Source organism: Camelus ferus, chromosome 6 (genome assembly GCF_009834535.1).
Source record: "Camelus ferus isolate YT-003-E chromosome 6, BCGSAC_Cfer_1.0, whole genome shotgun sequence".
Taxonomy (NCBI): domain Eukaryota; kingdom Metazoa; phylum Chordata; class Mammalia; order Artiodactyla; family Camelidae; genus Camelus; species Camelus ferus.
The window spans coordinates 47,995,793-48,022,567 of NC_045701.1; the positions used below are offsets into that span (position 1 = coordinate 47,995,793).

General features: G+C 34.0%; 1 protein-coding gene across 8 annotated transcripts in view; it reads left to right on the forward strand.

Moving 5' to 3' along the window:
• The first annotated feature begins 516 nt into the window (after positions 1 to 516).
• Positions 517 to 26,775, forward strand: part of PRPF39 (pre-mRNA processing factor 39) — a 31,986-nt gene continuing 5,727 nt past the window's right edge. Inside the window, exons 1-11 of one of the 8 annotated variants that reach the window (XM_032481957.1) lie at positions 529 to 669; positions 2,971 to 3,085; positions 5,923 to 6,083; positions 12,976 to 13,322; positions 14,231 to 14,356; positions 15,003 to 15,121; positions 19,416 to 19,583; positions 24,080 to 24,245; positions 24,677 to 24,784; positions 26,154 to 26,318; positions 26,633 to 26,759. In XM_032481957.1, the coding sequence (XP_032337848.1) occupies positions 13,005 to 13,322; positions 14,231 to 14,356; positions 15,003 to 15,121; positions 19,416 to 19,583; positions 24,080 to 24,245; positions 24,677 to 24,784; positions 26,154 to 26,318; positions 26,633 to 26,759 (1,297 nt within the window). In that variant the 5' untranslated portion in view covers positions 529 to 669; positions 2,971 to 3,085; positions 5,923 to 6,083; positions 12,976 to 13,004. Of the gene's footprint in view, positions 670 to 2,970; positions 3,086 to 5,922; positions 6,084 to 12,975; positions 13,323 to 14,228; positions 14,875 to 15,002; positions 15,122 to 19,415; positions 19,584 to 24,079; positions 24,246 to 24,676; positions 24,785 to 26,153; positions 26,319 to 26,632; positions 26,760 to 26,775 lie in introns of those variants that run through there. The other 7 variants (XM_032481956.1, XM_032481958.1, XM_032481955.1 and 4 more) reach the window with 7 other exon arrangements.

Genomic DNA, 26,775 nt, shown 5'->3' on the forward strand with positions numbered 1-26,775 from the left:
ATATGTTTAAAGTGAGGATGGGAGTACAGCTGAAGAGTATTGCTAAGATTGTCAAAATAATACATTTGTCCAGAGAATAATTTTACATATCCCTTTAATAATCAGTTCCTCAAACCCCTAACTCCACTATTATTTCCCCTTCATGAAACCTGGGTGTACCCAGAGTCCATACCATCTTGAGATTTGGGGGGTTTAAGGCTGAATTTCTATCCATTTCCAGGCAGAGGAGTAAAGCCTAGGCTGTTGTTTACTCCCCAAAAGCCCAGTATTTTTTTTGGAGGGGCAGGGCACTGTCCGTGCCTAAGATCAGGGACACCCTAATTACCCTCTTTATGCTCGGGAAGTCCCCACAGCGGAGGGAAAATCTGGTAGAAGCAGCGGCCCCGCCCTCGCTGGCGGCGGGACAGGGCGGGGCGGGGCGGGGTCGGGGTGGGACCGGTCCCCGCCCCCCCGGATCCCGCGGAGGGCGAGGCCTGCGCGCTGCGCAACCACGTGACTCCCTCGCCTCCTGGGACACCGACGCATGCGCGCCGTGCTCTCGACGAGGCGGCCGTGGCGGTGGTGGTGGCGGCTCTGCGGTGTCTGTGGAGACAGAGACGGTGGCAGTGCCATCTTCGGCTCGGTTGGCCCAGACTGCGGCTCATGGCAGTGAGTGGCATCCATCGTCAGGTCAGCCGGGGCGGGCGCCTTGGAACTGGCGGGAGGGGGAGATAGCGGGGCAGAAAGGGGCCTGCCTTGTTTCAGGCCTCACGGGGGCTGCGGCCTCCCGCTCCTGCCCTGTGTGAGGCCTGGCTTGGCCTCGGGGCCCAGCTGTCCATTCCCTTCTCCTTCCCACCTGTTGGGTGGAGCAGTGCGAGGTTTCTTTTCTTAGACCATGGTTTTTTCTGACGGGTGCCTTTTGACGTGGTGGGAAACGTGGGCCCTTGGTTTAGAATTGATTTGGGCTAAATCTAAACTAAAGCCCCTGCTCTCCCGAGAGCTGGAAACCAGTGTGCCTGGGACGATTGAAGTGGAAGGGGCCCAGTAGGAGCCGCCAGAGGTTGGGGAGAGTATGATACAAATTGTGTGGATAAAGCTATTAGGCGCCTTGTAGGGCGCATTTCGCGTTCTCACTAAAGCCACACTTTGGGACCCCAGGCACAGCATCCCAAAGATCACCTAAAGCTTTAGGCAGGATAGTATAGAAATAGAAAAACAGAACATTAAAGGATAACGTTCACCTTTTGTAGCCAGAGACCAACACCGACGTTTTTCTCTCTCTGAAATCACATCTTTAAGTTAATAAATAGTACTGTCCTTAATGTATGCAAGTTTCATACGGGGAATTAGGAAACTCACCTTGGAACTTAAGTGTTTTGGGCTGTGGGAGGTTAAGTAGTTTGAAAAAAGCAACTACTGTCAGGTGTTCCCCCTCCTCCCCTTTATAACCTCATTCTAAAGTTGCAGAAGTTGGAACTTTCCACTGTTCAGCCTTTGGTAGGGATAAAGTGAACGAAAGGAATTCTACTAACGACAAATTCTTAAGATTGTGAATTCTGGAATAATTAGGGTTTGACCAAAGATTGCTAATTAGTAGGTGGTATGAGATATTTGAAGTGAGAATTGAAAAGCAGGCTTTTTTAGTGTCAGAATACTTGGTAATATTTTTACTTCCTTACCTGTAGTTGAATAAGAAAAATAATTTTATAAATCAAATGATAAAAAGTGTGTGGCTTCTTTTTAAGAGAAAGAACAGAACCTTCTGTGGTGTGTTAACAAATAGTTCTGTGTAAAACATAGGATTTTAAAAATTATTTGAAACATATCCAAAGGAGGAAGAAGGTAGTTCTAGCCAAATGGTGATTCTTTTTTTTAAAGACCTGAAGATGATACAAGCATTTATGTAAAAAAAAATATATATATATATAGAGAGAGAGAGAGAGAGAGAGACCTTTTTCTGGAACATAAGTGCTTAATATGTGGAAACTTAAAAAAGGTCAATCTGTGAACATTCTGTTCAGCCTCTGAAAACGGTTGCCGAAACCAGTGGTTATGATACTTTTTTTTATTCTTGATACTTTTGAGTCTCCAGATTGGCTCATCTATGGATGAGGCACAGAGTGCTTATGGATTGCAAAGCTAGTTGATTTGCTGTGCTCAACTTCTTTTAGTCCTTAGTGATGACTTCAGATTTTAATATATTGTCCTGTTTATAAAAGGAATAACCAATGGTATGATTTTGAGTACCTTTGTAGGCATTGATGCCTATAGAGAGATTTTAAAAAAAAGAAATTAATAGATCATACTTACTGTTTTTAAAAATTAAGTATGGGTTAAGTCATCCTCTTTTAAGTTTTAAGAAGGCATTCTGAATTATTAATCAAACGATGTCATAACTGAACTAAAACTTTATGGTGTAGAACTGTGTTTTCATGTACTGCATATTCACTTTTAATATTTATCATGTTTTCTTTTGTACTTTTGGACTTTATGCCTCTCATAAAGTGGAAAGTAGTAAAGTCACTGAGTTGTTTGGTGAGTTGAGAAAAGGAAACTTTTGTTAGTCTGAGAGAAGAGATGAGCCCAGGCTCAGGCATGAAAATTTGTTGGGCTCTGTAAATGACAATAAGGAATACTGTAGGATTAAGGTATTTGAAAAATTAGATTGGGGCCAGAAATATTCACTTTTTCAACAAATATTTAATTATATTGCCAGACACTGCTTTAGTTTCTAGAGACATAGTGAACAAAAACCAAAGCCCCTGTTCTCACTGAATTTAATATTCTAATAATATTAAGTATCTGTAGCAATAGTGTAGCAATGTTTTTCAGATTCTTTGACTGCAACCCATAATAGGATGTACATGTAACACGGCAACCCAGTAAACTATAGTTGAATTCTGTGTGTACTTCAACAATGTGCCCTTAATGTGTGCATTGAACTCTGATATATTTTTTTCTATTCTGTATTTTTCCTTTTAAAAAAATAAGCTGGTTTGAAGCATTCTCAAGTTTGAAAAACATTATTCAAGACGGGGAGAAAATCATTATTTATATTGTAGCAGCAGCAGTATAAAGGAAAAGGGTAGTTACTCTTCATAGCAAGGTAAGTGTGAGTATTTGTGGATGAGGCTTAGAGAGGTTAAGGAACTTGCTCAGAGTTCCCTCATGAGTAACTGGGCCAGATCTTTACTTCAGTTCTGTCAAGCTCTAAAGCCCAAGCACTTTATTATACAACTTCCTATTTGGTTATGAAAGTAATAACCTCGATTTAGGGCCCTACGGGGTTTAAGGACTGTGATGCTTTTTATTTATTATTCAATGAATTCAGTGTATACTGTATGCCTGTGTATTGGTAGACCTGTTGCTTATTTTCAAGGAATTTATAATCTAGAAGGGAAGATAGACATGGAAAGAGTATCACAAATGTGATGTGTGCTATGGGAGAAAGACAGAATGCTGTAGGGGCATCATTGGGGGAACGTAACTAATTTGGGGGATATGTGAATAGTTTTCAGGAAGCGATGTTTAAGTTTTCCCAGATTAATGAGTAGGCTGCCGTTAAGTTGAATGCTCTGAGTGTGAGTATGGGTGTCAGGTAGAGGGACAGGAGAGAACTCCGGGTAGAGGAAACTGCTTACACTAAAGCTCTGAAGCTAAACAGGACGAAACTGGGTGAATGTGGTTAAGTCAGAAAAGGCAAGAAAAGAGTGCCTTTCAAGTAGGAAGTCTTCATTACTGTTGGATGTGGTGAAGAGTAGATCAGAAAGGTGAATTAGAATGTGTCCAATTGGGTTTATAAACCAGGAGATTGTGACCTTGGGGGAATTTCAGAGGAGTGATAAAGAAGAATACAACTTAAAGAGTAAATAAAGGGTATAGAAATAGAGATACAAGCTTAGACAACTTCATTGTCTTTCTTCATTGTACTTGGAGCAGAATCCAAATCCTTAACATGATTACCCTTTGCTTGTTTTTTAAGTTAAGCTAAATTATAGTATGTATATTATATGTTATTATATAAAAGATGAGAACTATTTATACATGTTTGAAGGCTAATGGAAGTGATCTAATACACTGAGAGAAATTGATAGGAAGGAGAGAATGCAGATATTTTAAGAAGCAACTTCTTGCTTTAAGAAGATGGGTGGGAGAAGTTTTGATAGGAGCAGAGATACTTCATCCATTGTGACCAAGGGAAGGAGGAGGACAAATAATGGTTTTGTATTTCAGCTCTTACAAGAGTGCTGTAATAGAGATACTGAATAAATACTTTGAGAGGAAAAGGGGAGGGAAGATTATGAAAGAGGAGAGGAGATTGGGGATTGGTATCACAACAGATTTACTTCTTGGAGGTATAAAGAATTTTAAGAAGGAAACAGAGGATTAATAGAGATCTACGAGGATAAAGATGGACCGTTGGCTGTGGCAACTAGGTCAATACGAGAAATTAGTATTTTCACTGGAGTGATACGGTTGAACTGTAGTGTACCAACAGATAGTTATTTTCTTGGGAAAAATGCTGCAGTAGAACATGCTTGTTCATGATTAGTTCTTTCAAATGGCCTTTATAAAGTTATTTTTAACTACAGAAATGTCACATTGTTAATACATTTCTCTTTTATCCAATAACTTTGTCTAATAATTATAATTTACCTGTAGATTCATCATTATTCCTTTAAGAGAAAATTGTAGAATATTATCTCTTACGTATAGATCAAAACCATGCTTGATTTTAAGGTTTATGCTACATATTCAATTTTGAGAATATAACCCAAGGAAAATTGCTCTTTAAAAATAGACATTTACATGAGGAAGTTTATGCTTAGTAAAGCCAAATCTTAGAAAGAACTCAGGTCAAATTGAGGGATATTTAAGCAAATCCAGTTGGTATGTTTTCCTGTGAACATACCAAACAAAGCACTTATCTCAAAACTTGCTCTTACTACTGCCTGGAATTTTCTTCCTCCACATAACTGCATGACTGGCTTTCTTACTACTTCATCCTCTCTTTTGTTTTGTTCTTAGCACTTGGTACCATGTACAAATTGTAAATTTATTTTTTAAAAAGTTTCTATCTCCTCTCTGGAATGTCTGCTCCTTGAGAGCAGCAGCTTTGTTTTGTTCACAGCTAAATTTCCAGTGCTTAGAATAGTACTGTCTGACACACGGGAGTTGTTCACTAATATCTATTGAATAAATATTATTACTCAAGGAAATGATGTTGGTTAGCAATTTTTAAAAATACTAAATAAAAGGGGTTCAGTGTAGAGTAATTCATATACCTAAATTCAGTAAAATAAATAGAAAAATAAAGTAAATTTAATGATAAAGTAAAAAAGAAAGAAAATGGTATAAACCCAAAAGAACAAAGAACAGAAGAGGAAGTGTCACCAGATGAGAATTAACTAACAATATTTTAGAAGAAAGCAGATGGACCAGTTTTAACTGGTTAACTTAGGTTTTCTTTTTCCTGTATTCAGCTCTATGCCTGCAGAGAGGGAGGTTAATAAAAAACAAGCTGGATCTTCCCACAAAACCCCACAAAGTCTCAGGAATTTCAGGTTCCAAAGGTCTCCGCAGATGAGAGTGCTGAGTGCAACTAAAAATTGGAGGAGTAGTTTAGACCCTAGATTTTCCTTCCCTGTCTGGTATAGCCAGCAGAAAGCTGGATGGATGTTCATTATTTGAAGAGGTGAAACCAGAGGTTTTGGCACAGCTGGTGGGAGGTGGGGCAGGGGTGAAGGTTCTTAGTGAAAATAGGAAATTGAATTAAAGTTTATATATTGAATGATGAAATTGCCAGCCCTGTTTTGTTGTCTTTGCTCCCAGAATGTTTGTTGCATTGCTTACATTTTAAGTTGAAACATTTTTCTTTGGGAAAAGTAAACTCATGGGAAATAATATAAAGCACTGACATTTAGTGGATTCCTCCCTCAACAGAATGCCATCCTGTTCTGAGACCCACCAGTTGGCAAGCTGTATCTAGCCTCTAATTTGTTTTGTAATGCCTCACACTTCTTGAATAGAAGTTTGAAGAGACCAAAACAAATAGTCAAAAGACAATCAGAAGAAACAGTGCTGAGAACAGAAGAAAATTTAAGGTAAATCATAGAGAGACAACAGAAGATATTGTACTAGTGAAACAGGAATATTGATTATCCAGAGAATAAAAAAAGGAAGTTAAAAATTTGATTCATATATTAAAATTCTAGTAAAAGGGTTATCTCAGAGTAGAATGAGTTGAAGGGATGGGAGAAAATGTGGGAAAAGATAAGAAAAGTACAGGATCAAGTCAGGAGGTCCAACACTTCAGCAATGTGAATTCAGAAAAGAGAAAACCAAGAGGGGAGAATTATCAAATAAATATAGAGCATAAGAATTGAATGATGTAAATATTTATCTAGATTGAAGTAGGCCTTCCAAATGAGTGCCTTGCAGAGTGAATGGAAAAGACTCACCCTAAGGCACATCGTTACATAATTTTAGAACACCTGGGATAAAAAGAGAACCTTAAAGTTTCTATGGAGAAAAAAACAGATTACATATAGAGGATAAGGAATTAAAATGGTGTCATATTTTCTCAACAGCAGCATCAGATGCTAGGAAATAATACATTCCTTCAAAACTTTTTCAGTGAGTTACAGAAATGATTCTCTAAAAGAAGGAGTGAATTGAGAAAGAAGATTTTGTCTGTTATAAATGATACTCAACCCAAGAGATGAGTGAAGGGAACACCTTGGATCAAAATGAACAGACAAACCTAGATGAGACAAACCAGTCTAAATTGTTGCAGATCAGATGGTTTCAGAAAGGATGACTCCAGAAGGGAAAATGGAATTTATAAGTATGAGTGATAGTTGTTTTTGAAGAACTTTTATAAGACCTCTTTAAGGATATGGGGTCAATTTTCTAAAACAATTAAGCATATGAAAATAATGAGGAAAGATTGAAAGAAGCAGAAGCAAAGAAATGTAATTATAGTGTAGAAGATTTCTTGAAAAAGATGTTTACATAGGCATACTTGTGTAAACCTGAATATTGATTTAACCCCAAACTGATTGAACTATATTGGGTGCCCAGGCAAGGGAAGTTGTGTACGTATGTTTAGTGTAATAACTAAATATATATCTTCTCTGATAGATGGTAAAAAGGTCTAAAATTGAACAGAAATAAAATAGATGTTCAGATTTATTTGTTGACTACCAATTTTTTGAAGTCAAAATCAACAGGTTTTTTCATTTCTTCCTCTTAAAATGTGCAGAAAAAAGTTTATTGTAACGTTCATTTTTATTTTCTATTTTAAAGTATAACATTTTGAAGTATGACATCTTTCCAGGAAATTGTTTTCAGTGATATCTTGATTTATGTGAATTTATAGTTTTTAAGATTTTCACATGCTTTATCTCATTTGATATTCTCAACAGCCCTATGAAACAGGTAATATAAATAGTATTAGTCTCATTTAGAAGTGAGAAAAGACTGACGTAGGATCTCATGCTATTAAGTGGGAGAAGTAGGACTCACCCTCCTCTACCACCTTGTTCTTTCTAATGTTTACCATTATATACTTTGTCTTCTTACAATGAAAGAAAGATCTGGAAATTGTAATTCCTAGTCTTTTGTATTTTCTAGGTTGATTATAGTTTAACTGTCTTCTTCCTTTTTAAAAAACTTTATTGTGGTAAAAATACATAACATAAAATTTATCTTAATTGTTTTAAAATATACAATTCAGTAGTGTTAATATATGTTCAGCTTATTGTGAAACAGTTCCGAACTTTTTCATCTTACAAATCTGAAACCATACCCATTGAAACAACAGCTCCCGTTTTCCCCGTCTCTAGTCCCTTGTAACCATCATTCTACTTCCTGTTTATGAATTTGACTACTCTAGATACCTCATGTAAGTAGAATCATACAGTATTTGTCTTTCTGTGACTGACTTATTTTACTTAGCATAATGTCCTCAAGGTTCATGCATATATCATATGACAAGATTTCCTTCATTTTAAAGACTGAATGATATTCTGTTGTGTGTCTATACTACATTTTCTTTATCTCTTCATCTGTTGGTGAACATTTGGGTTGCTTATTCTTTTGGCTGTTGTGGATAGTGCTGCTATAAATATGGATGTGCAGATAGCTCTTTGAGATCCTACTTTCAGTTAATTTGGATATACATACCCATAAGTGGAATTTTTGAATTATATGGTAGTTCTATTTATTTTTTTAAATTGTTTTTAATGTTTTGAGGAAACTCCATTTGGTTTCTATAGCAGTTGCACCATTTACAATCCCACTGTTAGTGCACAAAGGTTCCATTTTCACCTTATCCTTGCCAAAACTTGTTATTTTCTGTTTTTTGATAGTCACCATCCTAATGGATGTGAGGTGATATCTTGTTATTTTGATTTGCATTTCTCTGATAGTGATGTTGAGCATCTTTTCATATGCTTGTAGGTCATTTGTATACCATCTTTGAAGAAATGTCTATTCAAGTCCTTTGCTCATTTTTAAATTTAGTTTTGTTGTCAGTCATAGGAGTTCTTTTATATTCTAGATATAAACCCTGATTAGATATAAGACTTGCAAATATTCCCTTCTATTCTGCCATTTGTCTTTTAAATGTTGGTTGTGTCCTTTGATACACAAAAGTTTTAAAGTCTGATGCAGCCTCGTTTGTCTAGTTTTGCTTTTGTTGTCTGTGCTGTATCATAGCCAAGAAATCACTGCCAAGTCCAATATCATGAAGCTTTACCCTTATATTTTCTTCTAGGACTTTTATAGTTTTAGATTTTACATTTAGGTTTTTAGTCTGTTTGGGGTTAATTTTTATATATGGTGTAGGCTAAGGATTTGGCTTCATTCTTTTGTATATGAATATTGTTTTCCCAGCACCATTTGTTAGAGAGACTGTCCTTTCCCCATTGAGTGATCTTGGAACCCTTGTCCAATGTTTATTTCTGAGCTTTCTGCTCTATTCTGTTGGTCTTTTTGTCTTTATGCCAGTGCCACACTATTGTCTTCCTCCTTTTGAGAGTTATTTTTTACCCTTTTGCCGTTTTATGTTGCTAGGTGGAAGTTGTTGGTTGTTGTTAAGAATAAGCTGATACTAATTGCTGCATTATGAAGAATATGTAGGAATAACTTTTTATTAAAAATAACTTTAGTGTATACTTTTGGTCCTGTAATTTTTGAAGTAATCAGAAAAATGATCTCTCTAAGGGTAAGGCTGATGTTCTTAATTCTTTTTATAACACTATAATTGCAGGGTGTGGAGTAATTGATAGTCTCTGAAGACGCAGGGCTGTGGTAAATTTGCTGATTTCAGAAGAAACCTTTATGCCCCACTTAAGTATGCAGTTAGAATAGGGTAGGTAGTAAATGACTCAGACTGTATCAACTAACAATTTTTTTGACAGTGTTCTTTGAAATAATACACAAAACAATGACAAATTTGCATATGGAAAATTACTCTTTGTGTCTTTTCTTTGAAGGAGAAGGCAAAAGAGAGCAAAATAAATTGAAAAGCTTTTGTGCCTTATCCTATAGTCTCAAATGGTAAACCTGGAAACATTCATGAGAATAATCAGTCATTCAAGTAGAAGGGAACTATTTTTTCTGGTAGTCAGATATGTTAGGATTCTCCTTTACTGTGTACCAACTAGATTTGTTTGTTGCAATATTTCTTCTCAAATCCCTCTTGCTCTTCTCTGCTTACTCTCATTTCGCTTCCCCAATACATACCATCTTCATTCTGATCGGTCTTCTCTCTCTTGTCTTGGAACCAATTCTAATTTCCATCTTCTTGTCTACTGTTAGGACGGGTTGTTTTGTCAAAACAAATGGGCTGTTCCATATTTTGGAATACTTTATCATTCTTTTTCTATTATTCCCAAACCTATAGTTTTTCAAAGTTACAACCAAATTGTGTATTTCATGATGTTTTGTTAGATGCCTGTAATTTTCAGTTGACTTCTGTAAACCTTGACTTTGTTTCATTTGAAATTTTGTCTGTCTCTAATTGTTTTGCATGTTTTTGATCTCTCTCCAGCTAATTAATAAGTCTTAGACTGAGGATCTTATACCTGTGTATTCTTTTCAAGGAATGTAGTATAATGCATTAGGTACTGAAAACGTTTTTGTCCCCATCTGACCTCCCTTTCCTTCCCTTCTTCTCCTCTCCCTCTTCTTGTTTTTTAAAAAATATTTCTTAGATTTACCTGATGATAGCTAATTCTCCTAGTGGCATTCAGCCTCAAAAGGTCACTTGATTTAACATTTAAAATTTATCCTTTCTTGGGAAAAAATTTGCTTTATGCTGCATTTTGAAGTAATGGACATATTTTAAAATCTGGATTTCAAATCTACGTGACAGTTTAAAGATGCCCTCCATATACACAGAAAACCTAAAACTCAAAAATGTTTTACAATGTATATCATAAAACTCTGATTTCTTTAGTTTACAAAGAACTTGTACAAACCATTAATAAAAAATACAGTAGAAAATATGAACAAAAGATATGAAACAGCATTTAAGGAAAAACAAGAAATAGAAGTTCATCCTCTTTGTAGTTAAAGAATTGCAAATCAGAATGAAGTACTACTCTTTTTTTCTCTCTTTTAATCCGATGAGCAAAAATTAAGTTTCATGGTACCTAGAGCTGAGAAGAGGAGATGGAGAAATGGACATTCTCGTGCATTGTTAATGAGTTAATTAGTTAGGAATGCATGTGTCTGCAAGTAATAGAAAAACCCATCTGTTGATAGTAGTTTAAGCAAACAGGGACTTATTTTCTTACACGGTATGAAGCTGGCATCGTGTTATTAGCAGCTTGATGGTGTCAGCTGGTATTTCTTAATTTTCTGGGCCAGTTTTTATTGACTGCTTTGTGGATATAAGTTGTTTCAGATATGTTCATATTTAACGTAAGAAGAAAGTGGTAGAACCTACACTATTTGTGACTGTCCTTTTTATCAGAAAAGCAAAATCTTTCCCAGAGCTCTTTAGCAGTTGTTCTTTTGAGTCTCATAATCCTGTATGGGGTTAGGTATATTGCTGCTCTGAACAAAAACAATGTTTTATTAGGAAGATGGTGAGAAGGGATGTTGGATAGTCAACTAAAAGTGTCTTGCCAAATGGCTAATGCAGCTTTTCTAAAGATAAATTGTCAGCATATTCCCATATATTTAATATACATGGATTCTTTAATCCAGCAGTTCTGTTGTTCAGAGTTTACCCACGAATAAGTTTCCGTTCCTTTGAATTACTCAGAGAACTTGGTAGAAGTAAAAATTTCTGGGCCTGAGCCTAGAACTCAGAATTATTGGCGTTGGGGCCAGTGAATTTGTATTTTTTTAAAAATACAGTTTACTAGGTGACAATTGTGTGGAGCTAGGTTGTGTAGACTATAGTGAAACCTAGATTTTTTAAGTAGGCATAAAATGGCACCAAAAAAAAAAAAAATGTAGCCAGCCAACCACTGGTATATCATAGCTGGAGCTGGCTTTTCTTAAAAAAACAAATAAAACAAAATACTTCTCCCCCTTTTTGTTTTCACTTCAGTTAAATAATTTCAGATGAGCCAAAAGAAGAAAGCATCAGCTCAGATATATAGGAAGGACAACTGTTAACACCAACCAATATGTTTAGTGTATTTTATTTGGTATAAATCCTTACAGATCTGTGTGTTGCATGTACATTTCTTTATCAACACAGGTGCACATATTTCCTTTTTAATTATTGCTTATTATCCCATTGAACCAATATGCCACTTACTAAAGTAGTGTTCCTAATACTGCCCTCTCTTTTTGCTTTAATTCAGTGTTCTAATGAATGCTTTTAAACAAATAAATGTTTTTGTCTGATTACTTACATAATATGGAAGCACATAATGTGCATAAAATATGCACACTTGCCATTTGGTACATTTTATATGACTGTCCTCCAGAAATATCTTTTTAATTGTTGCCCATTTGATATCTCATTGTTTTAATTTACATCATTATTAATAAAGATATAATCCTTTCATATGTTTATTGGTCACTTGCATTTCTTTCTTTGAATTACCATCTTTAAAATCTTCATCATTTAAAAAAATTATTTTGTGCTATAATAAGTAATTATGTATTCTAAGGGTATTTTTAGGAGTAAATCAGTTTTATGGGTCTGTTTAGTTTTGAGAATAACCCCTAACAAAAAAAAGACATGGCCTATAATTTAATGATTTAATTTCCATTTAAACTGTTAGTGGAAGAAATGAAGTCAACTGTGAAAATATATTGTGGTACTACCTTATAAGATAGAAAAATAACTCCTTATTATTTTATGGTCTTAACTATAAGATGACTTAATTTAAAAGACTTTATGCAGTTACTATCCAGATGATAAGACTTTAATGTTTTTAATAACATTCACTTTAAAAATCACTCTTTAATTTTTAAAACCTTAATTCTGTAATAATATCAAACCTAACTGCTAGGATGTAAAAATTATAGGTATATTTCAGCATTATGACCGTCTCTTTTCTAAAACTTTATTCTAAACTAAGTGATGAATTTTTCTCTGAAACATTGTGTATCCACGACCAGAATTTGTCTTGTTAGTTTTACCTTTAGCCTCCAGAACAGATAATAAAGATACTGTCGTTTTCCAGGATTGATAGCAAGATAGCATTCAGACATTGAATTTTAGATTCTTGGCTAGCTAAGAAGTATTGAATTCTAGATATGATAGCTTCTTAGGGCACAGTACTCACTTGTTCTATGGATGAAGGAACTAGTTTTTACTCACTTATTGGCAGAATTTGGGAAAATTTGTGTGTTACAGAATTTCATTTACAATACAGAAACTGATAAACCTGATTATGATTTACAGGAGAGGTTAAGAATCAAATTAATATAATTCTTTAATAGTTAACTTGGGCTTTTAAAAGGTGGTTTTGATGATGCTAAATAAACATTTGGAAGATGTTTCTCTTTATGTCTCCACAGATCAGTAACTGAAGAAAAAATAAACAGCTATGCAAAATTCTCACATGGATGAGTACAGAAATTCTAGCAATGGCAGCACAGGCAACAGTTCAGAGGTAGTGGTAGAACAGTCTGCTGATTTCAGTACTGAGATTATGAATGTTACGGAAATGGAACAGTCACCTGATGGATCTCCTAATGTGAATACAACTACAGAGGAAAATGAAACAGCAAATACTGTGGACCTTCCAGTGACAGAAACAGAAGCAAATTTCCCTCCAGAATATGAAAAGTTTTGGAAAACTGTAGAAAGTAATCCTCAGGATTTTACAGGCTGGGTATATTTGCTTCAGTATGTAGAACAGGAGGTTAGTAACTACTTAAATGGGATTAGAGTGGACAGATTATTCAAAGTAGTATCAGACGAGGCCTTATTGTTCTGTAATTAAAGTTGCCTCTTTTATAATTTTCAGATTAAGTTGAATATATATTTCTAGCTTCAAAAAATAACTTACATAGCATTTGTACATTATGGAAAGTCAGTATTAGAATCAAAGTCTAATGTTTGTAATAATTGGTGTGGGGGGTGTGTGTGTATAAAATTGCTAAAATAAAAAAAAATTACTTTGCTGTTTAAGAGAATGAGTTCCTTCTGTTTGAAAGGATAAGATTGCATTTACAGCAAAAATGGCTGCTGTGTGTATGGTTTTTAAGCTTGCCATTTATTTCATTTGAGATAATACAGGCATACCTCGTTTTATTGCGCTTCGTTTTATTGAGCTTCACAGATAGTGCATTTTTTACAAATTGAAGGTTTGTGGTAATCCCATGTGGAGCAAGTGTATTGGTGCCATTTTTCCAATAGTATTTGCTCACTCTGTGTCTGTCATGTTTTTGGTATTTCTTGCAACATTTCAAACTTTTTCATTATTTGTTATAGTGATCTGTGATCAGTGGTATTTTATGTTACTGTTGTAATTGTTCTGGCATTTTTTAGCAATAAAGTATTTTTAAATTAAGATATGTAAATTATTTTTTAGACAGTGCTGTTGCACACTTAATAGACTACAGTGTAGTGTAAACACAATTTTTGTATGCACTTGGAGGCCAAAAAATTCATGTGACCTGGTTTATTGCGATATATGCTTTATTGCAGTGGTCTGGAACTGAACCCGCAATATCTCTGAGGTATGCCTGTACATTTGAAAGGAATGATAAATATTTTCTGTGGCAGAAGTTTCTGAGATGTTTAAACACCTCATTTTATTTTCATCAGAATCACTTGATGGCTGCCAGGAAAGCATTTGACAAATTTTTCATACACTATCCGTATTGCTATGGTTATTGGAAAAAGTATGCAGACCTTGAAAAGCGGCATGACAACATTAAACAATCAGATGAGGTGCGTACATTACTGAATAAAGTTATCTCCATTAGGTACTGTAAGCCAAATAATAACAAAACAGACTTTTTTTTTTGGCTGGCAGTACCTACGATTTATGCTCAAACAGTTTTATAGGGTATTTTATTTGCATTTGTCACTCTTGTGGCATTTGTAGCTAATATTTTCTCTCTTTGTTGGCAGGTGCGTTAAACCTCTACAGTTTGTCAAGCTTTGCAGTGCAAGCCTCTGTATTACACTGCAGCTTAACAAGTAGGGCAGGGCTTTTCTCTCACTTACATTTATTTCTCATTTTCCAAACAATATAGTTGGTTTGCTAGTCACATTTGCTACGTCTTATTGCATTTTTGGTCAGACGCTGTCATTGATGCTCTAATGGGTCTGTGCCCTATGGTCTGTAACCCAAAGCCTGCCCACACAACCCGGTCAGAATGCAGGGACTGCTGCGCTTTGAAGATCAAGACTCTGCACGTGGGGATCAGAACATTGCCATGTTCTATCCAACCTCCACCCAAATGGTAATGGTAGATTATTTAAACAAAATTCCAGTAATTAGTATTTCTAAGGTTCACCGGATAACACAGTGTTGCCTCTCTGTTAAGAAATAATTAAATATTTGGAGTACAGTTTGTTGTTTTCTTCTTAGGTGTATCGCCGGGGGCTTCAGGCAATACCTCTTAGTGTTGACCTTTGGATACATTATATAAACTTCTTAAAAGAAACATTGGACCCTGGTGATCCCGAGACAAACAGTACAATAAGAGGGTATGTGAAACATTGATACTCCAATGTATTTAAAGTTGTAAATAAGTCAATTATTCTGATACTGATAATAGAACTACTTATAAATGCTAAACTGAAAGTTTAACTTTTATGTATTTTTCAGTTTTGAAAAAATGATGAACATTGTAAACTTATGCATAATTATAAAAAATGTACGTAATGAAGTCCTTCACCATTCCACATCCCCTTTCCTTATGTCCCCAACCCTTCTCCACTCATGGTTAATGGTGTGGTGTGCTTTCAGATACACATAGATGTACATGTATGTGTGTATACATATTTTTTTTACTTTTTTTTTAAATGTAATAGAATGTTTTGGAATCTCTCCCTACCATATTTTTTAACCACTGCAAAAGTATTTTATGGTATCAGGTTACTATATTTTATTTGACCAAATTCTTATTTATAGGAAATAATTAGTGCTGCAGTGAACATTTCTTTACAAATCAGTATTTATGTAGATCATTCAAGAAATGGAGCTTCCATCAAAGGGAATACACAGCTATGTTTTATCAAATGTTCCTTTAAAAGTGGTACCAAGTTTTTAACTCCCACAGTGTCTAAGAGTAGTCATTTTCCCATAGCCATGTTTCTTTTTTAAAACCTCCAGTAGTGTTTCATTATCTTAGTTTGCGTATCTCTAGGTTGCTCATCCTGGTTTACCATCTTTTCATATGCTATCTATGTTCATATCATTTGTTCATTTTACTTTTGGATTGTCTTTTTCTTAACTGATTAGAGGAATTTAAAATGTGTTTTTGGTTTTCATGTTTATCAACGTATGTGCATATAGTTCAAAAAGTTAATGTTAAACTGCTTGTAACAAACAGCGATCCCTCCACCTCTCTTCAAATATATTAGCAGTTTCTTGTATCTTCCAACATGTTTATAATAGTAGCACTCTACTGCTTTCTCTCATTAGCTGTAGACATTATGATTCTATTATGGTAGATGAGATTTTTTAGTTCACTTACGCCCTGTTTTCCAATTCCCCATCTTTCCAGTATGGATAGGTTTCATAGCTTTTTGTTTTCCCTGTAGTTAATTACAGCTTTCCTTCCCTCCCCTCTTTTTCCTATTTTCCTGGCTTTCTACCCTCTCCAGTAGCTACTTTAAATAGTACTAATACTGACTTTTCACAGTGTACAAATGCTTTGTATGTTATTTTTTGAAACTAAAAAAAATGGATGTATCTAGTGTTATTCTAATTAATGTGAAAATTACAAGAAAAATTATATTCTGAGATCTGTAAGTTCCGTTTTTTTCCCTCCTTCTTGGAAATACCTCCTGGAACCTCCTGTAATCTGAACTGGTTGTTCTCTTCTAATTCTGTTGTACAGCAGTTTTGGGATTTCCTCCTTGTCATGATTCTAGATGTCTTTACCTTCTTCCTGTGTTTCAAGCCTATTTGATCGTTTATTAGATCCTACTCTTTCTTGGTTCATGGCCACGTCTTAGAGGAGTGTATCCCATAACTTACCGATAAAGGATACTTGAGATGAAAAAAATTTTTTGACTCAGTATGTCTGAAACATCAAGTTGATGGTCCCCTGGGTGTAGAATTTTGAGTTGAAAGGAATTTTTTCTTAGGATTTTGAAGGCATTTCTCCGTTCTCTTGTATCTTCTGGTGTTGCTGTTGAGAAGTATTATACAATTCTTCTTTTGAATTTCCTTATGTAACTTGTTTTTCTTAACAAAGCTTTTAAAATGTTCTTTTTGTCTTTGATGCAAATGCAATTATAATGCTTTGGTGTGGACTTTATTTTTCTAATTAATTGTGCTTACTTAGTAGGCCTTTTCAATCTGGGGTGCTTATAGCTTTCTATTCTTAGAAATTTATTATTGTGTATATTCTTACTTTGATAATTTCCTTCCCTTGGTTTTCTCTCTTTTTTTAATAGTTGAATATTGGACCTTCTGTTTTAATCATTTAATTTTCTAATCTTCGTCCTTTTTCTCAACCTCTTAGGCTTTGTTGACTTTTTGAGGTATTTCCTTAAACCTTGTATTGGATTTTTTTTGTATTTGTTTTCTTTAGTATTGGATTTTTAATAACTGCCATAAGATATTTAATGTTTAAAAATCTTACTTGTTCTTTAAATATTCCTTTTCTTATAGCCCCATACTTTTGTTATATGGCTGCATATCTTTAATAGTTCTTTGAAGGTATTATGGGTAGTTGAAATGTTTTTCTGCTCCCAGTACTGTTGTCTCTTTTTTGTTTGTTTACTTGTTTTTATTTCTGATATGTCTGATCTCTGGATTTCTGCTCAGGTAAAGATTAGATATTAATAAGCTGAATGGGAGGTGCCAAGACGGAGGAGAAGAGAGACTCACAGCTCTCCCTCTCCCACAAATACACAAGAATTACATCTACAAATCCATTGAATCACACAGAACACCTACTGAACTCTGGCAGAGTATCTCTCGCTTTGAAATACAGGAGGACTCTCGCAAAACCCGATAAACAACAAGTTCATACCGTATAGCACAGGGAACTATATTCAATATCTTGTAGCAACTTATGGTGAAAAGGAATATGAAAATGAATATATATATGTTCATGTATGACTGTAGCATATGCTATACACCAGAAATTGACACAGCATTGTAAATTGACTATACTTCCGATAAAAAAATATATATATATACACAAAAAAAAAAGCGCTGAATAGAAGCTCTGTGCTATATTGTTAGCTGGCCTAGAGTGCTTCACAGTAGGGTGATCAGGTGGCCACTCAAGATTTGTTAGGGGACTCCTGGTGTTGGAATCCTTGTATCTTATTCCTCTACCAAGCAGTTTCTTCTTTGAAGGAACATCTGATCTGCCTGGAGAGTGTATACCTCACTTCTGAAATCCCATAGCTAGGCAGGAAAGGCAGTTTAAATTCTACCATTCATTAAACAAATCTTCTAAAAGTTTTGTTCATTACCTGTTGTCCTTCCTATTTCAGCTCCCTCTGGTTTTCTTAGTATCTGGAGCATTGATTTCCTTGATCATCTTGGGATTCTGCAGGGGAATGATGTGTATTTTAACTCTTGAAAACCTCACACACAAACATACACATGTGTTCATGTACACAGACACACAAACAATCTCAGTCCTTTATATATTTATTAAACATATTTCCTCCACTTTTGGCACATCTTTCTTTAGGGTGTCTATCATAAAGAAGTTCTTTTTTTTTCCTTAATGTGGTTCAATTTTCAGTCTTTTATTGGTTCCTGAGTTTTGTGCCCATCTTGCCAAGAATATATAAATCTTGAATTTTCTTCTAATTCATTCTATAGGTTATTTTTTTTTTAAATCATTCATTTATGTGATGTTTAGTTTGTGTCCTTTGTGTGACAGAGATTAACCTTTACTTTGGGTCTTTTGTGAGTGAGAGATTAACCTTTTAATTTTTCCATTTCTTGAATAGTCTTTCTTTTATGCATTAATTTAAAATATCTCCTTTATTATATACTATTCTCCCATAGACATTGATCTGTTTTGTTTTCTTGGGAACAGTTTTGTTAATATTAATTTTGAAAATAGCTAAAATTTTATCCCATTGGGATATCAAATCCAGTGATTAAAATTCCTTACAGAAATCTCTTGAAATGAGCTAAGTATTTTAAAACAAATGTTTTTGTAGTAAGCTGTAGTTGTGGAATTTTAGAATCAAGAGAGACTTTTAAAATACATGCAATACTTCTCATTACCCGATATGGCAGCTGGATCCCTCATTGGAGAGTTTGTTTTGCCAGAAAATTATTTCTTAAAGTGAGGTTAAATTTGTCCTCTTTGTCTTTTGCCCTAAATGAATGTATCCAACAGACATTTCGAGTTTAACAGATGCTTGTGTCTACTGTGTCACTCTCATGTTTGCAGTGAGTTTGCATTATTGCAAATGTGTATCTTATATAAGATAGTATACAGTTACATAAAAGTACATTTATCTGTTTCCTTTATGTTTTCTCTTTTTTTAAGCAGCTGTTGTACACTTTTCTATTATTCCTTCTTCCTTTTAATCTCTACTTGTATAGGGTAATGTAATATAATTTTGAATTTAGCATTATCTTCTAAAATTTAGAAATCTTTTATTTTTTCAAATTGAGGTATAATGTATATAACATGTTAGTTTCAGGTATACATCTTAATGATTCAATATTTGTATATATTGCAAAGTATAGACATAACTTTTTTAACTTTTTTTATTGAGTTATAAGAAATAATATTTTTAAAGTGATTTTATTTTAGAAAGATAACTTAGAGGTAATTTAACTTTTCAGAACTTTTGAGCATGCTGTTCTAGCTGCAGGAACAGATTTCCGATCTGACAGACTGTGGGAGATGTATATAAACTGGGAAAATGAACAAGGAAACCTGAGAGAAGTTACAGCTATATATGATCGTATTCTTGGTATTCCAACACAGCTGTATAGTCATCATTTTCAGAGGTAGGTGGAAAAATCAGATTGTTAAAATTTCTTTGTGACTACTCAGATAATAAATTCCTGATGAAAATACATATTCTCTTCAAATGTAAGATCCTGTTAGATGCAAACAGGAATACACATTCTTGCTCAATAATGACAATATATACACTTTTAAATTTTGACATTTTCCATGTATCTTATGAAATGTTTAGGAACTTTACTGGTTATAGTCAGAAGGTTTCTATCTATTTTATAGATGAGGAAACAACAGGAATCCTGTCTTTTGTCTAAGATATTTCAGAGTAGTTGAAAAAATAAGAAAAAAGAATCTAATCATTCTTTGTGGTACTAAGTTTTACACACTAGTACATGGCACATAATAGATGCTTATTTAAAACTTAATGATTTACTAAAGGCACATTCTTTTGATTCATATAACCTCTTTTTTTGTTTTTGTTTTGGCAAGGGGATTAAGTTCATTTACTTACTTGAACCCAGGACCTCGTGCATGCTCAGCACGCACTCCACCACTGAGCTACACCCTCTTCCCTCATACAACATCTTATATTCAAAACAATGAAGGATGTATTTTATGTAATAATTATGTCCTTTCTATGTTCAAACAATCAAAATTTTTATTTTAATTTTCTACTATGGTTATCTTATGATTAGTTAGTATCATTTCATTTTAATGAGTATTGTTAAAACAACTAATTCTATGTACTGTGATTTCCATGTTCTGTTTCCTGATATACTCAAAGTATCCCATTAATACGGACTCAGTCTTTCTGAACAAGAAAGTATGAGGACTATGTTAAAAAAGTTTGCTTTATTTAACTGCCATATTTTCTCTATTTTTGTCATAATTTTTATAACTAGTGTTGTGGTAGAGTCTGTAAACTTAGGTACTTTTTAAGTAACTGATTTTCTATATTTTTATTTACTAAAAAAGTTGAAAACTTTGTGAAGCATTTGAAAAGAACTATAGATCAATTTGCTAATGATAGAAGCTATGCATACCCAGATTAGAAATAGAAAGCATGTAGATATGGTTATACTGTCTCTGTTTTTCATGGAATAGAGGAGGTGAGCAGGTTTCTGGGGTATGTTGACCTCGGGAGACACTTGTTGAAAGACATTATTAACACAAGGGTTGGCACGTGGAAATGCTTGGTGAATATTTGTTAAATGAATTTTTAAAGTTTTAAACTTTCTTTAAAAATGTTTTTTATAAGGAGCTTTAAAAAAGATTTTAAAAAGTCTTATGGGACAAAGGGTTCCTTTTATAAATCAGTTCTTCTAGAACCTAAAGTATAGGTAAAAATCTATGATTACAGTTTATTGTTGGTAAGAAAAAATATGTCTAGGAAATAGTTATACAGACAGTGTTCTGAGTGCCTTATAACTCATTTAGTCCTCACAATAAGCCATTGAGGTATGTTATCTACATTTTATGGAAGTAGAGGCAAAGAAAGATTAAAATAATTGTGCATGGTCACAAAATTAGTAAGTGGTTGGAAGCTGATTAGAACCTAGACAGTGTGGCCCCAGAGTTCTTGGTATAGTTTTTCTAAATTTTTTAAAAATAAGTATTTCACTGGGCTTTTAAAAATGCATATATATACTTACAATAGAGATTAGTGGATTGCATTATACATACTGCTATATTTAATCTACTTTTTATCACTTAATGAAGAACCACTTTCCTTATCAGAATGTAGCAAACTCGTAAGTAGTGTTTAAGATATCTTATAGTTTATATAAACTAATTCACATGACTAACTGCTTTGAAAACTGCTGAAATGTTTTCTTTTGCCAAATATACTTCCCCTATTTAAAGTCATTTATTTAGCACCTGCCCTGTACCAGATGGTATGCATTTAAGCTGCAGGAATAAAGGCCCAAAGAAGCTATGTGTGCATTGACTTGGCCCTCAAATTGCTCAAAAGTGTTGAAGAGGAAGCACGTGCTAAAGAAAGCATTCTAAGTGCTGTAATACAAATATTTTTATTGTGTAGGCCTGTATATTGAATATACACTGAACATTATCTCTAAGAAAATATCTAATTTAAAATCCTCCTTAGCATGAGTACTTTATGATATGATCTAACTTCCCAGGCCCAGTCCTTGGTAGTTCCTAAGCTCTTGATATATGGAAGTACTGATAATTTCCCACAGGGCAGTGTTGTTTTATACTTTAATGACTATAGTACCTTTTCCACTTCCCATTTGTCTGGTGAACTCATATTCCTCAAGACCCATACAGCTTAATGTTTTCTCTGACACTTTTTCTTATTCATCTAAACAGAAGTATCTTTTATCATTTGTGCTGGCACTCTACCTACATTTATTTATATTTATCTTAGGACTAATAACGCTGATTTGAATTTATGTCTCCTGTGTCATGTACGTATCTGTATTTTTAATTCTTTTTGTCCTTAACATCTAGGAATAGGGCTCAGTATGTATTAGGCAGGCAGCTGTTTTACATTGAATAAATTAGCTTTAGAGTAGAAAGCGCTAATGAAAAACTACTGCTTAGTATTATGTATATTTTATCACCATATAAAAGAAGTTTCTATATAATGTGGCAATTATTTTAAATTTATGCTCTAAATAGTTATTTTTCAGTTTTACCTCATTTCAATTTTATAACTTGAGAATTTTGAGGTTTAATATTTATTTGAATATTAAATCTGTTCATTTTCATACTACATGTTTGAGAGTTACTTCCTCATTTAAAATATTTTTAATATGGCAATCTGTTTTTTTACTCCTGGTATAAGATGGGTCAAGTTAAGTCTCTTTATTCATTGATTTTGCAAAATTTAAATTAGTTTCCAGTGTTATTTGCATATGTTTGTGAAAGTCTTAAAATCCATAAAAAAAAAATGCCATTAGTCAATAGCCTAACTCAGTTTTAAGAAACTTGGAAACAAATCCATAAGGTTGGAGCATACGTTACATGTACAACCATGTCTGATAATTAGGTTGAAGAAGGTAGGTTTCAGTCAAAGACTGGGTCAGAATGTGAAAGACTTTATCTAAGGGATTGGATTTTAGTCTGAATGCTTGGTAGTCATATTAAAGTGATTTTGGCAGGAGGGTGGGATATGATCCTATTTACTATTTTGTTTTTCATGTTTGCTTTTTAATAACATTTTTGATAGCAGTATTGAGGTAGGGGTGGGAGTTGTGAGACTAGAGTCTGGCAGACCACATTATGTTTATCAATGTGAATCGTGAGGAGGGTACAAAGACATTTAGAAGTAGACTAAATTGGATTTGGTATCCATATAAAAATAATGGAATGTAAGTGATAAGGTAGGTGGAAGAAATTGGGAAAATTAGTGACTATCAATCAAGTAGAAATGCTGAGGGTGTTGATTTGTGGATGGATGACACACTTAAAGACATGTTGTATGTAAGGTTCCAAGTTGATATGGTATAGATATTTTAGCTCCTCAACTTGGTGTTTTTTGATTAAAATTTGTGTGTGTGTATATGTGTGTGTGTGTGTGTGTGTGTGTGTGTGTGTGTGTGTGTGTATTTATAAACCGGTGTGTATGGATAAATGAAATGACGTTTCTTTTCAAAGCACTGCTTAAAATTATATTGCTTTATCTAGAGTGTTGGGAATTGGATATAGTAATATGAAATTTAGGGAAAAGGTTTGGTTAACTTAAATTAGAGTTTTAAACGTCACCATAATTTGCTTATTATTTCAAGCTGTATTAATAAGATTGGCCAGAAAGTATATAAAAATAGATGAGAACAAAATTCAGAGTAGAATCCTTGGGCATACTAGCATTTAGGGGCAGATTGGAAGGGGGATTCCTCAGAGGAGATTAAGGATCAGAGACTTGGAGGAAAACCACAGAAGTGGTTACTCAGAGCCAAAGGAGGTTCTAAAAGGAAGGTTGGTGAACAGTCTTACAAACTGAGGACTTTGTTAGGAGGCTTTACTGTAAAACAAATATCCATTTAATTTTGCTTGTAAGAGGTATTTTGTGACTTTAATTAGGGCAACTTCATTGGAGTGCTTGGCACAGATACAAGGATTCAGGAGTAATTGGGAGGTGAGGAAGGAGCTGCAGAATTTGCTGATTATTTACAAGTAATCATTTATAATTTAAATATGGTTTGCTATATTTAATTTTGAAGTCACTTTGTAAGATAGGTATTGTCCCATTTTACACATGAGAAAACCAAGATTTAGAGAAGGGAAAAAATTCCCTTAAATTGAATAACTAATAATAGACAGAACTAGGATTTGAATGTGTGACTGTCCATCCCTTCTCCATTCCATTGTAAAGGCAGGAAGGAAATGAAGATGTCTTTACACTGTTTTATCAAGTGTAAGTTTTTACTATAGAAAGGAAGGAGAAAGGATGTGGTGTTTTGGATTCTTTTTTAAAACCAGAGTTCCTTTGAAAGTAATTGTGGAGAAATCTAACGTGGGATTTAAAGTTATGCTTTTCATATATAGAGGCTGTATTTTTGTTATCTTCCTTTAGATTTAAAGAACATGTACAGAATAACTTGCCTAGAGATCTTCTAACTGGTGAACAGTTTATTCAGCTGCGAAGGGAATTAGCTTCTGTAAATGGGCATAGTGGTGATGATGGTCCTCCTGGTGATGATCTACCATCAGGAATCGAAGACATAACTGATCCAGCAAAGGTAACCAGACTGACTTAAAAAATCTTTCAGTGCATGAGAAAACTAGACTATATGTCCCTTGACTGCATATATGGTATGACTTGTAGCTCATGTGAAATCAATTTCTGATTAAGGCAGGTGGGAATTCTTTAACTGGTATGGTTTAAATACAACTTTAAGGTAGAGAGTGTGTTTTACTATGAGACACCTAAAACTAAGTTAGTTTGGAAGGATTATTTTGCCTATGTTGTGATATACTAGCCCTAAATATATCTATATAAGAAAGTGGTTTATTGGGAAATTCTGTTACAGGTTTTAGTATTGTTAAAACAATTAAAAACCCACCACTATTCTAAGACTGTAGTATGTGTAGATAATACTTAAATGTAAGCTGTGATATTTAAAATTTTTGGTGTATAACTTGTGTGATTTAAATTTTTTTTCTTCCCAAGCTAATTACAGAAATAGAAAACATGAGACACAGAATCATTGAAATTCATCAAGAAATGTTTAATTATAATGAGCATGAAGTTAGTAAAAGGTGGACATTTGAAGAAGGTGTAAGTTTTTTTTTGTTGTTATTGTTATAGGCTTCAAAATATAGATAGGAATAATGTATTTTTCTTTTGGTTTTGAGTAATGTCTCTGCTTTTCATTTTGCTTATTTAAGTAATAAGATGTTTGTCCCACTTATTGCTAATGTCAATTTTACCATTTTCCATTATCAATTTTAGAAACATTGAATTCTGACTTACTTGAATTGCAAGATATCTGCTTAATACTGAACCATTTTATTACTGTTGTTCAATTTTAAAATCAGCTTCATTGAGTTATATTTTATGTACAACAAAATGCAACCATTTTAGGTACAGTAAAATGAGGGTTTTTTTCTCCACAATTTTAGTTTTTTATTTCTGTTATTTTTAACATCTTCATTGAGATATAATTCACATGCCAAATAGTTCACCTATTTAAAGTGTACAATTCAGTAGTTCTTAGTATATTCACAGATATGTACAACTATCACTACAGGCAATTTTAGAACATTTTCATCATTTCCAAAAAGATATCCCTTACCCATTAGCTCTCACCCACCTGCCTACAGCCCCCTACTCTGAGCCGTAAGGTACCACTAATATACTTTCTGTTCCTATAGATTTCCCTATTCTGGCCTTTCATATGAGTGAAATCATGTAGTATATGGTTTTTTGTGACTGGCTAGAAATAGGAGTTTTGACAAATGTGTATGCACTGTAATCATCACAACAATCAGGATAATAGAACTATTTTGTCACCTCAAAAGGTGCCCTTGGGCCCCTTTTCAGTCAATAACCTCCACCCTACTCCTAGCCCCAGGCAACCACCAATCTGCTTTCCCTTTTTTTTTTTTTGTTATATTCACTAGTTTATTTTTTAGATTAAAAAAACAAAGTGGTAACATACAGTATTTGTCTTTCTGTCTGATTTATTCTGCTAAGGATGATACCCTCCAGGTCCATCTATGTTGCTGCAGTTAACAAACTTTCATTCTTTTTTGGGGGGCTGAATAGTATTACCTTGTACGTATATATATATACACTACATCTTCTTTATCCATTCATCTGTGGATGGACACTGATCTGCCTTCTGTTACCACTGTATAATTCTTCACTTTAAAAATATTTAACAAAGAATAAAATTTCCTGAACATAAAATTGTATAGTCATTAAAATGGCTGAATAAATGGAAAATACATTCTGTTCCTTCAATTTATAAAGCCTGAATAATTGAAGGGATTTTAATTTTTAAAGGTTTTAAAATCATGAAATATGGTGATTGAAATTTTTGGGTTCATTATTATATTTATAATTTAAATAATCTGTATTACTATAGTCATGCATGTTTTGGTGTTGGTATTACTTTCATTGTCATATCATGCTTTTATTATAGATTAAAAGACCTTATTTTCATGTGAAACCATTGGAAAAGGCACAACTAAAAAACTGGAAAGAATACTTAGAATTTGAAATTGAAAATGGGACTCATGAACGAGTTGTGGTTCTCTTTGAAAGATGTGTTATATCATGTGCCCTCTATGAGGAGTTTTGGATTAAGGTAAGAAAATTATATGCTCTGAACCTTGATTATGTTATAAACATTGATCTAGTGACTAACCTTTTTTGTACTTCTGTTGAATGTTGTTCATGTAACTATATCTGTTGCATTAGGAGATGGTCTGCTTGCAACCAGATTTGACTGCTGCATATGCCAACCTCGTTGCCTCTCTTCGTCCTTCCTTACAGAAACTAGTCTAGTGGTTCAATAAAGGTGCTGAATGGGTTTAAAAATAGAATTTTATCGTTCTGTCACATATTTAATGACTTGTTCAACTGTAAATTATTCAGTATTTCCTCTGTTTCTGTATGTAGTATGCCAAGTACATGGAAAACCATAGCATTGAAGGAGTGAGGCATGTCTTCAGCAGAGCTTGCACAATTCATCTCCCAAAGAAACCTATGGTGCATATGCTTTGGGCAGCTTTTGAGGAACAGCAGGGTAAGAATGAAGAAAT